General features: G+C 39.1%; 1 protein-coding gene across 6 annotated transcripts in view; it reads right to left on the bottom strand.

Moving 5' to 3' along the window:
• Positions 1-14,736, bottom strand: part of LOC144059033 (tectonic-1-like) — a 52,231-nt gene that overhangs the window by 30,413 nt on the left and 7,082 nt on the right. For 5 of the 6 annotated variants that reach the window (XM_077577832.1, XM_077577830.1, XM_077577826.1 and 2 more), the window contains exons 3-5: positions 11,378-11,508; positions 2,402-2,553; positions 2,186-2,288 (exon numbers count right to left, since the gene is read on the bottom strand). In XM_077577832.1, coding sequence (XP_077433958.1) covers positions 2,186-2,288; positions 2,402-2,553; positions 11,378-11,508 — 386 coding nt within the window. The remainder of the gene's footprint in view (positions 1-2,185; positions 2,289-2,401; positions 2,554-11,377; positions 11,509-14,736) is intronic. The other variant, XM_077577829.1, reaches the window with a different exon arrangement.

Below are 14,736 nucleotides of genomic sequence, written 5' to 3'. Positions count from 1 at the left end.
CCGGATTTAGGATTTTTCTGAAATTATCCAAAAATACTATCATATGCAAAGGCTTATTTCATAGTGAAGGCAAAAATACTGCCATATGCAAAGGCTTATTTCATAGTGAAGGAGTTGGATAATCAAGGTTTTTATTGGCCCCAAATGTTGATCAAAGGCAACTTTTTATGGGGTAAAAAGGTCACTCTAATAATCATGTGTCCACATGGCCAACCAGTATCCTGAAGTAGGGGGACCAAATTGGCCATTTTGTCCTGTAGCCATATTTGTAGCCCTCCTGTAGCCCCACCAAAAAGGCATCAGTGCCTTGAACCTTTCTAAATACATAGTTGAGTTCCCAAATGTGATGATAAATCAGTTGAAAAGCCACCAACACAAAACATTTCCAAGATATGGACCCCCCAAAAAAACGAAATATATTGCATAATTTAAAAAAATACACTACAGTATTAAAGGAGTTTGCGTCGCCTCTCTCGAAGACGAATGTCCAGGAGAATAGCAAGTGTAATAAGTTCCTCCAAACGGTTCGTGTCATCACGAAGAGAAAGTTCATCCTTAACTTTAGAACTGAGTCATCGGGGAAAAAGGCAACAGAGAGATGGCTCGTTAAAGCCACTTTCCGCCGCCAGCATATGGAAAGAAATGGAATAATCAGCCACGGTGCCGTTCCCTTGCACACAGTCCACCAGCCGACTCCCTGCCTCCCGTCTCTTAACAGGGTGGTCGAAAACACGGCGTAACCCTAACAGGACAACCGGAGATCCGTCCGGGACTTGCTAATCGCCATCGCCCAAGTAGCTGCCCGGCCAGTCAGGAGACTCATAATAAAAGCAACCTTAGCATTATCGCTAGGGTATGTCTCAGGTTATTGGTAAAAAATAATAGAGCAGTGGTGTAAAAAGGGGCCACAATCACCGGGCTCACCACCGTAGCGTGCAGGAAGTGAGAGGGCCGGTTCCCCGAATGGAACGGGCGGGACCGGGGGTACGTGCGCCGCAGATACACCCGGCTCGGAACCGCTCCCTACCGGCATTTGCTCCATCCGAGCAAGCAACTCCTCCAGCCGACGACCCAACATGGTGACAGCCCCCTGAAGTTCGGTGATGGTCTCCTGTTGGCTCACCCGGCGCACCTGACTAGCCAGGGCGTGTCGGCCCTCTTTGTGTTCTGCGGGATCCGTGGTCGGAATATTCTATGATTTCCGGAATAACCGGATAGTGTATCCCACAAACGCAGAGACACAAAGGGTGACAAATTTAATCGTACACAACGGAATTCTACAAGACAAAGCCAGGAGAAAAACAGTTAACAAAAGTCGCTTGGAAAAAATGTAACAAAAATACACCCCAGGGCTGTAGAATCGCACAACGCGAATAAGAAAAACCAAAATACAAAACTAGCTATACAAAGTGGATAAATTAAAAGCGACGTGGGAAAAACAACGCGTGGTTAACAAGCACTCAAGCAATAAATAAGCAGAGGAAACAACAACATAAAACTACGTGTTAAAAGACTAATGTGAGAAACTGGAAACAAGAGAGACGAAGCTAGGGATAGGAATTTGGAACACAAAGTCAGAATAAAACTCTTAGGCGAGGACGTAGCAAGATCAATACTCCGACGAGGAGTGTCGGCAGTTCCAGTCCTTATAAAGTGTTGATTTCTGAATGAGAAACAGGTGCGGCGCAGGAGGACACGCCCCTCTATTCAATCAGAGACTGAATAAAACAAAAACACAACGCAACGAAAGCACAACCATAACAGTGCGGTTGTCTCCCAAGCTGAAGGTCATAAGTTCGTACCTCAACCGTTATTTTTTTCAATTTTTTATTTTACCCTCTTCCTAGTGTAAATCTTGGTTTACTCTAAAACTGAGTCTATTTTGGCCCCTATCTAAATAGAGCCAAATTTACTTAAGTAGAGTCAAATTTTACACTACAGAATTTACTGTGTGGATAAAAAGCCAAAAAGGGAATTTCAACACTGGTCCGTGTAGTGTTCACATTTCACCTGAATAGATCCAAAATATGCCAACATTTCCCCTTCCGTTTACTTTTTGTGCACTTTGAATAATAACGTTCACGCTTGATTAAACAAACAGCACTACAGGCGCTAACTACAGTATTTTAACCAAACCAAGCCTGCCAAGTGTGATCATACCCATTGTGTGAATATTATTAACTACCTGCAGGACTCTGGTCAACACAGTCAACAGAAACACTTGAAGCTGGTAGGTAAAAGATTCCTCGTTTTCCATCTTCTTTAACAGACATGATTGCATCTTCATACTGAAAGGAGCAAACCACAAATAATTTGCTAATGAAACATATTATACAAAATAATGCTGTGTCTAAATGTCAAGACAGAAAATAGAAAATCTTCACGTCTTAAACATACTTGCCTGATAAAATTTGTGAAGCGCAGTATGGATATCTGCAGAAATGTCATAATTCTCCAATGAGCTGAAAGCAAACCTATTTAACTGTTTGAAGAGCGAGTCAAAGTTTCTGGCCAGTGGAAGAGTAGGGGTAGGAAAATAAAATCCGTCAAGACCTAACACAAACAACAAATTATTAGAAATCTCGACAAACTTGGACATGAAGCAAATCACATGAAATACCGTACGTACATTGTTTTAATTTGTTTTTGAATGTTTGTTTAAGCACGTCTCTTCTTTTTTCTTTTTGTGGGTCGGTATTGTGGGTGTCGGTGGGCTGAGGGATTTGTTTTTAATCTATGTAAAGTACTTTGAGTTAAAAAAATTTGTATGAAAAGTGCTACACAAATAAAGATTGATTGATTGAACCCTCCTAACGTCAGGTCAAATCCTTCATTTTTGCTGTAGACTAAAAATGTTTAAGTTTGACATTAAAATATAAATACAGCTATGAGACAACATACACATGTAGATCCAGATGTAAAAACCTAGAAACAAAAGCTGAAGTCTTGGTCTCTTATGTCATATTTTGATGCCAAGCAAAAATGTTTTCAAGTCCATCCATCCATCCATCCATTTTCTTGACCGCTTTTCCTCACAAGGGTCGCGGGGGTGCTGGAGCCTATCCCAGCAGGCTTCGGGCAGTAGGCAGGGTACACCCTGAACTGGTTGCCAGCCAATCACAGGGCACACAGAGACAAACAACCATACTCACAATCACACCTATGGACAATTTGGAGTGTTCAATTAACCTGCCATGCATGTCTTTGGAATGTGGGAGGAAACCGGAGTACCCGGTGAAAACCCACGCAAGCACGGGGAGAACATGCAAACTCCACCCAGGAAGGCCGAAGCCCGGACTCGATCTCACGTCCTCAGCACTGGGAGGCGGACGTGCTAACCAGTCAGCCACCGTGCTGCCTTGTTTTCAAGTCTACAGAAAAAAATAAAGGCATATTTCCTTAACATTTTGAATAATTTTGAAGCCAAGGTGAGTATAGTTTTAAAATTTGGGGGGTTTATATTTCATTAAAATAAGGTGTCATTTTATATATCACCTCTGGTGTCAGTCCAAAACGTCATAAGTCACAATTTGGTCATAATACTTTTTCAAAAATGTATACTATAGGTCAGTCCACATGTGTGGGTGTTGTTATTATTATTATTTGCTGATGCAATGTTAATGGTTGAACAACCGTTTTGGGGCTCTCCTGAAAAGTGACTATTTTGGAGGCACAAGGTTTCGGCCCAAAGCTAGCGATATCCGTCCAGATGTTCATGCCTTGTCTATAGCGCATCCTGTTTAAGGTCACGGTGAATGTGGAGCCTAAGTATCCCAGCTTACATTGAGCAAAAGGCAGAGTACATCCTGCACTAGTTACCAGTCAGTCACCAGTCATTCACAGCGCACATGCAGGCATCCAAAATCAGATTCATAATTGGAAAATTTAGAGTCTTTACTTGACCTTGCGTCTGCGTTTTTGTAATTTGAGAGGAAACCAAAATTTTCCACAGTAAATATGTCAAGTTGAGATAGGAGACGGGTTACTAATAAGCCATGGCTTCTACCCGTCAGCCCTTCTTTTTCGGATGTTAATGTTGCAGATGATATTATGTGATCGATGTAACCTGTAACAATGTGTCCAAAAGGAAAAAATTAACAGAACTAACAAAACAAAATCCCCAAACCTTCTTCTTTCAGCAAGTGCTAGCCACATTCCCTGCTGCGCTGTCTATAGCCAGTGTGTTTATGCAAAGTAAACTGTGTAAAATAGCAGTCGACCCTCACTATCCGTAATAGATAAGCACGGGGCCAGCCCGCGAATACAGAAGATCTGTGTATAATAAGCGAAGTGCATATTATGTTTGCAACATGCGTGAATTTTTTTTTTTTTAAAGCGTGGCTACCAAAATAGCCGTCATTTGAATGGCAGAGATTAGAGTGCTGAAAGTGTTTGCATAACTTAAAGCTTGCAAGCATTGTTTAAACGGCTTTAATCCTTAAGTGACAAAACGACAGGTGCACTTTATATATAATTGCGGCATATATGTCACATTGGCAATTGATTCGCTGAGTGTTATGTGGCCAGAACAACACTATTTGTGTTTTGTTGGCAATGTTTGGGCTACGTATGTGCATTACAAAACTAGCAGTTTACAGTCAGAAACATTAAGTTTCTCAGCAATGTAACATACGACGGTTTGTTTAAAGACATTTCACGTTACATACTCATTACGCTGGGGCAAACCATCACGCTAGGTGCCTTAGCAGGGCCGTTTCTAGCTAGATTTTCGTTTCTAGATGAAGAGTACCCTGAGTCCAATGCATATTCATCAGAGGAGTGGGTACAGTCTGATCACGGAGAAGACACTGGTTCTGGACTACGATGCCACCATGAATGGAGTGGATAAGATGGATCAGAACATACTCTTACCACCCGGTATAGGAACTGAAGGACATGAGGAAGCCAGACGTAACACCAGGTCACCGTATCATGATCCTGAGAGTAGACTTGATGACAACATGGCCAAACACACACTGCAGTATATACCTGCTACTCCCCGGAAAAAAAGCCTGGCAAGAAAGTGTAGGGTCTGCACGCGAAGGGGCAATCGCAGTGAAACTAATCTGTGGTGCAAATCCTGCTGCGTCCCCTTGCACACAGGGGAGTGTTACACAATATACCACAAAAAAAGAAAAACTGTGTAGTTGAAACATCCACACAATTGTAAATAGTACCACAGTTGCACACATTTGTAAATAGTTTGCCAAATTGTTTTGTCAAATTGTTACACTGTTGAATGTAAATAAACTTATTTTGTTATCAAAAAACACTTTTTCATTGTTGGTGGTAGTGTTTTACAGAAGTAAAGACCTGTTTAGGTGTTTGTGGCATCATTCATGGAAAAAAAAGGTTTCAAATTCACTAGAGTGCATGAAATAATATTGTTTCACAAAAAGCTTGATTTCTCCGTATTTTGGTCCAAAACAGAGCATTTGGGTGAAACTAACCTATTTTCTATTGTTGTTTACTGAATAACTGAATAAGGTAGAAGCAAACTTTTTTTTGTTGATGAAAGATGAGAGTTCAATCTTTCATTTGGTAGTACCTGTGTTTCCATAGTCCAAACACAACATTTTCTGTGGACCTTGAAAGATCAGTCAAAATGCTCAAAATCAGCTGGGACCCACATGTTCTCTTTTCTGAAAATGGTTGGCAGTCAAAGAGTTAATAACTTTAAAAACAAATGTTTCCACTTGCTGTTGACTGAAGATGACCTGACCTGTGCTGAGGAAGTAGGTAACGACCAATCATGGCTCACCTGTTTTCTGGGTTTGGTCAGCAAACTGTGCCGTTATTGGTCGTTATCTGTTTCCTCAGCACAGGTGATGTCATCTCCAGTCGACAAGTGTAAAGGTATTAATTGTACATAAAAAATAAGTAAGTTACCAAATTAATTTTAGACAAAATATTAACTTTTTGCTGTTGAAAATGGCTCAATGAGTCAAGTATCCCTTTAACTAAGCTTAACTTAGGCTACGTTCACACTGCAGGGCGTAATGCCCAATTCGGATTTTTTGTTAAATCTGATCTTTTTATGTACCGTTTACATTACATAAACAAATGTGACATCTAATGTGAACGCAATGCGCCTGTGATGCGACTCGCATGCGCAAAGAGCACACGTCGAGTGACGTACACCCAAAATGACGTCACGTTGCGGTGTTTAAGGAAGTAAATTTTGTCCTGACTCGCAACGTTTTACCGCCAACCAAGCCACTGAGGTAAGCGACTTTTATCAGTGTCATATGCAAATTTGTCGCACGCTTACAGATTGGTGGACTCGTGGACTCGTTTCGCGGTCGTGTTAGGAGTTCAATTAATGTGTCTTGTCTGCATACATTATGCAAATTCAGCTGTGCGAATGCCTGTGCTTCTGGTTGGTGGACTGTTTTCACGCTTGCTCCTGGTTGGCTGCTTTCCTCGGCTTTCTCGTGCATCAGTTTTGAATGTGCTGTTTACAGATAGCAACAGAAATCCATTGGATACATTTTTTTCATCTCATGTCACCATAGTAACGAGGTTGGAAGAGGTAATAGAAATATTTGGGGGAAATGAGGGACACTCCTCGACCTCCTCATTTAATTGAGAAGTCTACCGAAGATGATGCCGCGTCATCGCTGTTCGTGATAAACCGTCTGCTGGGCTGAATTTCTACTATCGCCACACATGTCAACTTTATGCTTCATGTTTCAAGTGTGATTAAATTAAAGACAAATAAAAAATTAACACTGTTTCTCAAAACAGTTTTGTATATATTCAAGTGCTGTCAAAGTTAAAGTGTTAACTGATTAATTAATCACAAAAAAATGTTGCATTATTCATGAATTAACGCAGATTAATCGCACTATTAATTTTGACCATAGATTATCCTTTAGCGTGACAGCGGATGGCTATGTTTAAGGTAGCACAGGTTGTGTTTGAGCAATAAACATAAATACATGCATTTAAGTAAAACATTTAATAAATGTTTGCGTATCACATTTAGAATATTTGGGTATTTTTTTCCATTTTAAATCATGCAAGTAATTAACTGATTAGAAAAAGAGGCGGATGAGCTTGTGCAGTGGATAAAAAAATGTTGAAGACGTCCTCATAAAATTTTATTGTCAAAAGAATTAACAGATAAACAGTGCTCTTCAAATTTGGCGGGACAAAAATGTTGATTAAAAAAATACTTTTTTATTAAGCGATTAATTGTGACTAATCAAAATTCCAAGATGAGATTAATCTGATAAAAAAAATCAATAATTTAATCATTCGACTGTTCATACGCGTCAGTAGTCTCCTTTCCAAGCACTGTCACCTGCCTGCACAGAGCGCATATCAGGCTTTTGATGATGTATGAATCGGATGCGTGCGGATGAGCGTTCACAGTGAAGACGCATTGCATACATATCCGATTTATATCCACATACGAAAGGGGTCCAGGTCGGGTGTGAAAAAATCGGAATTGTACCGTTAACACTGCATGAAAAAAATTGAGTATTGAGAATTGAGCTGCAGTGTGAACGCATCCTGAAGTAAACTACATGCTATGCATGTTTAAAATAGATTAAATAAAAACCATCAACTTTCCAACTTTTTGAAATGTTCCAAATCAGAGGTCCTTATATCGGATCTCATTAGTTTTCAATGAAAATATGGTAGCTGGCCTACCAGCAATGCACCACTATGGATGGGAATCGAAAACTCGTTCTTGTTGAGAACCGGCTCCCAGTGTTTCAAATCCTTGGCATCGTTTGCCATTTTTGTTAACAATTCCCTTATCGGTTCCGTGTGGAGGCGATAACGTCACCACCCACGCGCCATTTCCGTGCGCGACGAGCAACAAACATGGCGCCACGCTCGAAAGTTTGTTGACATCTTCCAAGAAAAGCTAACAACAGGGCAACTTGCAATATTTGCAAATTGGATATTTCGTCTAAGTGAGGAAATGCTACCACGATGCAAGAGCATTTGCACACACAGCATGCGATGACTGTCTGCCGTGTTTGTGAGCGCTCCGGAGTCCGGAGGGATCAACACAGCAGCAAAGGCCACCAGCAATGCAAGCGTTCAGGTACTGGTAGTAAAGAAATTAGCGCCAGTTTGCCTTTATGTGAAACGTGCCCTTTGTTACTAACTGCTAATGTTCAAGCCTGTGTCTCACTAAACAACGTCGGCTTGCGAGGGTAAACGCTGCGGCCCGCGAGTGTTGTGTTTTTTTCCCCATCAGGGTTCATTCAAGTTTGCAAAACGTGCAAAGACGTACAGAATGAACCATGACTTCCAAACATTCTGATTCTGTTCTTAGGCAACTCACGGAACTTACTTACCAGTCTACTGGGTGCATCTGTTTTGACTGAGCTTCGAAGGGAGGAGTTTTTGAGTGCTCATTTTATGTGAGTGTTGAAATGTTACTGGAGTTGGACATTATTGTCACAAAATAATTAGGGCCCGAACAGCAACCGCTACAAGGTCCCTATTGTTTTTCGTTCTTCTTTTTCTTCTTCGCAAACGATCACATTTTTGACTGCCTAGACATGAACGAAAACTCACCAAATATTGCACACTCTTCGGGCACGGACAAAAATTTGATATTACTAAGTTGTCATAATGACATGGCTCCATAGCGCCCCCTACAGGACAAAAATAAAACCAATCCGGCACGTTTCACCTACAGCTACGAAAATTGGCAGGCATGTGTAGCACCGCGTGACGTACAAAAAAAGTAAAATTAAAAAAGTAAAAAAGTACATTACGGCCATATCCTAAAATGTACAGGAAGTTAGCTATGAATTTTTGAATGTCCAATTTTGGCCCAATTTTGCACATTCACAGGGGTCATACATTTGACTCCTTTTCCTAGATGATACAGTCAATTGAGTTCAAACTTGGCCTGTATCATCTCAAGACGTGGGACAACAACTGGGGAAAAAGTCTTCTCGGAAATACTATATGACGGGGGCGGGGCCTCAAACTTTGCGTTTCATATTTGCTTTGCCACAAAGGAGAAAATGTTTAATAACTCCCCTGTACATGCTCCAAAAAATCCCAAACTTCTCATGTATGTTAATAGTCATGACCTGAAGGCATCTATATGATAATATTTGGTTATATCTATATCGCCACCTAGTAGTGACAAAAATTATTATTTTTTTACATTTTCATCTACTGCACCGAGCCCATGAAAGGGATCCAGTTGAAAATTTGTCACAGAAGCCTTAACATGTTGACCATGCCCCTCACTAAATATTGTGACTTTTTGGCAAAGGGCGTGGCCAGGACGGTGCTGCAAAATTGGATGATTCACCGTGACAATAAAAGCTGCTTTAACTTGACCCAGATGATCCTATCTTCTTCAATTTTCACACATTTGATGAGAGTCCAGTCTTGAAGACATCTACGAACTTATATTTCATTGTACTGATAGCGCCACCTAATGGCATTTTTTTTAAACGTTTTTTTCTTCGATGTTTTTATCCAACCACGTTAACTGGATCTACCTCATATTTGCACAGAAGAGTGTTTAGGCCTTCATGATATTTGCACAGAAGAGTGTTTAGGCCTTCATGATGTCATAGCACGAAGTTTGTGAGTTTTCAAATTGCTGTGGGCGTAGCAAGATACTGTTCGCCAAGAAAACAACGCCAATTTTGAGGGCCTAAACATGCACAGAAACTCATAAAACTTGGCCCACACCCGGCCTGGCAAAATAAGCAATATTTTATCATGTATTGTGCGATTTTTTCAAAAATTACTCACTAGCGGCTCCTAGAAATTTTTAACGAAGCAGCCCGGGCTGTACGTTTAAGCAAGATCTATGAAAATTTTGGGGTATTTGAGGCAGCCCAAAACCTACAAAAAAAGTCTCTTGAACCCATATGCTTAAATGAACAGGAAGTGAGCTGAAAATTTTTAGTGTCTGATTTTTGCCAATTTTTGAACATTTCCACGTTTGATCCAATTGACTTCAATCTTGGCCTGGACCATGTCAAGACCTGGGCCATCAACAAGGGATTTTTTTTTTTTTTTAAATACTATATGATGGAGCGGGGCATCATATTTTGTGTTTCATATTTCCCTCGCTATGAAAGACAAAATAAGTAATAACTCCCGGCACATGATCCAAAAAATCCCAAACTTTACTTGTATGTTTATAGTCACGACCTGAAGGTATCTCAATGACAGTAGTCAGTTATAAATATAGCGCCACCAAGCCCTTGGGTCGACAAAAAAACAAAAGGTATTTTGTCCAAAATTTGGATACTCTTTGTAAGTGTGATAACTAAGTCATTTATGAATATTTTTGCTTTCGACTACTCAATTGTTTTAGTGGCATCAGACCTATCCATACATATGTACTTTTAATTTATTTATTCATTTATTATGTCCTGTATGGAAAATAAAAGCAATATTGTGCTATGAGTAAAACTAACGATGATGTGTATATATGTACTTTAAAATCGGGGCAACTCATTGCCAAAAATAAAACGGACACTAATTTTGAGGGTCTTAACATTGAGCAAAACTCATTGAGCTTTGCACACTCATCACACCCAGCAAAAAAAAACAATCCATAATATGTAAAGGTTTTTTATGCCACTTTTAAATAAATTCTGCTTCGAATGTGCCAGTACCCCAACGTGCAAACACCCCAAAGTGGCCCGGGCTGCGAGGGCCCTTTATAGCTGCCCACAGCTTAGATTGTATTTTGTAAATTTCTACAGAAGTTTATAAAAAAAAAAAAATTGTTATGTTTATTTTCAAATCTTTTTTCTTTCTTTCTTTTCTTTTGGTTACCCCATTGAGAAGTCCTTGAATGTGGACCTCTTAAAACTTCACTGTTGGATTTGTAAGGGCATGTTACTTTTAAACATGTCTCTTGTTTACAGATACAACTAAGACATAAACAAGTGGATGCTTATCTAGGTTTATTTACCTTTAAAAAAAAAGAATGGATAAGAGAATCGATAAAGAATCAAATCGTTAAGCAGAATCGAAAACGGAATCGTAAAAATCTTAGCAATTTCCATTCCTATGCACCACGCCGCTAACCATAATACACCGCGCCTTCGTGATGCACACTTCGCTTATTGACATCCATTGAAACACATTGGGAATTGTGTTTTTTTTTTTTCATTTGAACAAAGCCCCAACATTCTCCCAAAAATGTTGATAAACATTCAATGTTTTCCACGAACGGGGAGAAAATCGTGAAAAAAAATCCCAGAAAAAAAAATGCACGCATTTAAAAATACTGAGAAAACTTCTGCAAATATGCAAATTTGTGGGTACCGAAACAGCGAGTATGCAGGGGTCGACTGCATACTATTTGATAAAAGACCTACAAGACAAATACTGAAATATGTTCTAAAAAACATTCAAGACTTACGATGTGTCTGAATGCAGAAACTGTGATGATCTGTTTCTTGTTGGATAAAGGACTGCAACTGTGAGTACCCCTCTACAGTATACTGCAATTCATATGATGCCGTAGCATGGCTGCACAACTGCTTGTTGCCACTGCAAAAAAAAAAAAAAACACAAACTGTTGGGTTAACATCCTCCAAAATGCATTATGGCATAGTCTTTTTGTTTTGTTTTGCTTTGTACTTTTGGTTTTCGATGAGTAATAACATACTTGCCAAATCTCCCGATTCAGGCGGGAGACTGCCAAATTTTAAACTTATCTCCCACGTCATACGCAAACTTTTACTAAATGCTTTACTTTAATGTATATAGTTATGTTTATTACTCAAACACAATCTATGCTACCTTTTTCCCCTGTCAAGCTAAAGGAGCATCTGTGGTCAAATTGTGATTAATCTGTGTTAATACATTATTAATGCACACATTTTTTTGCAATTAATCAATCAGTATATATATATATATATATATATATATATATATATATATATATATATATATATATATATATATATATATATATATATATACGTACAGGCCAAAAGTTTGGACACACCTCATTCAAAGTGTCAATTGCTTTACTGTATTCTCATAACTATTTACAATGTAGATTCTGACTGAAGACATCAAAACTAAGAATGAACACGTGGAGTTATGCATTTAACACAAAAAAAAGTGAAACAACTGAAAACATGCTTTAGATTCTAGTTTCTTCACAATAGCCACCATTTGCTCTGATTACTGCTTTGCACACTCTTGGCATTCTCGTCTCTGGGAACTCATTCAATACTGTTGGAAAACCATTTCAGGTGACTGGTCTTGAAGCTCATTGTGGGAATGTCAAGAGTGTGCAAAAAAATCATCAGAGCAAAGAGTGACTATTTTGAAGAAACTAGAATATAAAACATGTTTCAATTATTTCATCTGCTTTTTAAGTACATAATTCCTTATGTGCAATACTTCCAGAAAATTTTGTGGGTGAACACAATCCACCGTGCCAGCCACCATTGCCAGATGAAACTCTACAGTACAAAGAAAAAAACATTTCTAAAGCAGACCAAGAAGCGCAGTCGTTTCTCTGGGCCAGTGGTTATTTAAAATGGAGTGTGCCAAAGTGGAAACCTGTTTTGTGGTCAGACGAATCACAATTTGAAGTTCTTTGTGGAAAACTGGGGCGCTATATCATACTGACTAAAGAGGACAAGGACAACCCAAGTTGTTATCAGCACTCAGTTTATAAGCCTGCATCTGTGATCGTATAGGGTTGCATGAGTGCGTGTGGCATGGGCAGCTTCCACATCTGGAAATGCATCGTCAATGCAGAAAAGTATATTCACATTCGAGAACAACATATGCTCCCATCCAGGCATCATCAATTTCAGAGAACATCTTGCATTTCTCAACACGATAATGCCAAACCACATGCAGCACCAACTACAACATCATGGCTGCGTAGGAAAATGATCCGGGTATTGAAATGGCCAGCCTGCAGTCCACTTCTTTCACTTATAGAGCATATTTGGCGCAGCCCAATACAGTTGAACAGTTAGAGAGACGTGTTAGACAAGAATGGGACAGCATTCCTATTTCTAAACTTGAGAAACTTGTCTCCTCGATCCTCAGATGTTTGCAGACTGTTGCAAGAAGAAGAGGGGATTCACAGTGGTGAAAATGGCCTTGTCCCAACTTTTTTTTAGATTTGTAGACACCATGGAATTTAAAATCAACATAGTTTTCCCTTAAAATTATACATTTTCTCAGTTTAAACTTTTAACCTGTTCTCTATGTTCTATTCTGAATCAAATATTAAAATTTGGCACTTCCACATAATTGCATTCAGTTTTAATTCACAATTTATGTTTCTAAAATAGCTTGTCTGATATCAGACAGTGTCAAAATAACGTCGTCAGCATACAAACCGATGTGCATTTAGATGCATTATATCTAAATCCAATTATTTCAGGGTTAGACCTGATAGCAATAGCGAGTGGTTCAAGTGCCACAGCGAAAAACATCAGAGACAGGCAACAACCCTGCCTAGTGCCACAATGTAATAAAAATGACTTATTAATATTAGTAAGTACTGTACGTCGTGTGTCGTGCATAAAGCATTTTTGCTATAGCCATAAATCTACTACCAAAGCCAAAAAATGTTAATGCAGTAAACATATATTCCCACTCAATTTGATCAAAGGCTTGCTAATACGTCCAGGGAGATGACAGAAGAATGTGGTAACTTATAAGTACATAACATTCAAAAGTCTACTGGTATTTGAAAATGCAAACCAGTACAGGGAGTTGGGCCTGTATTTCACACATGCGCTTCTTTCTAACTTTTTTGTTAAAAGACTGAAAGGAGATTGTTGGGAAAATTGTACAATAAGTTATCACATGAATAAGCACTTTACTATTTGCTGCAATAAAGAATTGCTTCAGCTTGCAATGAAGAATGCTTTGCTCTGCTCCCACACGTGATCACATTCACATACCTTGGCTAGATTAGGGCAGCGTATCTAACAGCTGATTAACAGGAGATGACTCATGATGACTACAAGAACAAGAACATCTAACTCAGCAGAATGGATTGAGGCAGTCCGCTAAGACACGCCTGTTGTCAGTTAAGAAATGATTGCAAGCTTGACCACACACTCAGCACTCACATGCACACACATAGACAAACAAGTACACTCTGTTCCAACTATGCTTGTTCCCCCACCCCTGAGAGTTGGAACATCCATGTAACTAGGAGTGTAAAAAGTATAAAAAGAGAGGATGAGGAGAGGTTATTTACAGAGTGCAGTGGTGAATTGTATGGAGGAAGTTCCTCTCTTGTCTCCTCGCGAGCTTTCTAACAAAAACTGAGTGTCTTCTCTCATTTTTGTGTAGTGTTTAATAAATGTCTAACAGGTAAACCTGACAGGGATAATATTGCCCCTGATTACAGCTTTAAATGACTCCCACAATGTGGAATCAGATACATCACCATTATAATTGAAACTGAGAAAGTCTGTGATTTTATTTGAAATGTTTTCACAAAAAGATTCTACTCTAATCTTAATTCAATGCCGGATTGTATTTGCAATTATACGAATGCACTCTTATCTTGAAATCAAGTTTCACACATACAGGAGAATTATCAGAAATTAAAATATTATTAAAATCTGATCTGACAACGTTGGAAATCAGATTAGAATCAATAAAAAATAGTCAATCGGCGTAAAACTACCATTAACTTGAAAAAAAAAAATCTCCTATCTATCGGGTGTTAGAGTCTCCAAATATCCACTAAATTTAAAGATTTAATTAGATTGTTTAAGACTGGTA

This window comes from Vanacampus margaritifer, chromosome 10 (genome assembly GCF_051991255.1).
Source record: "Vanacampus margaritifer isolate UIUO_Vmar chromosome 10, RoL_Vmar_1.0, whole genome shotgun sequence".
NCBI classification, from domain to species: Eukaryota; Metazoa; Chordata; class Actinopteri; order Syngnathiformes; family Syngnathidae; genus Vanacampus; species Vanacampus margaritifer.
Note: the sequence above shows the minus strand (reverse complement) of the source record. Positions and strands in the feature narration are given on the sequence as shown.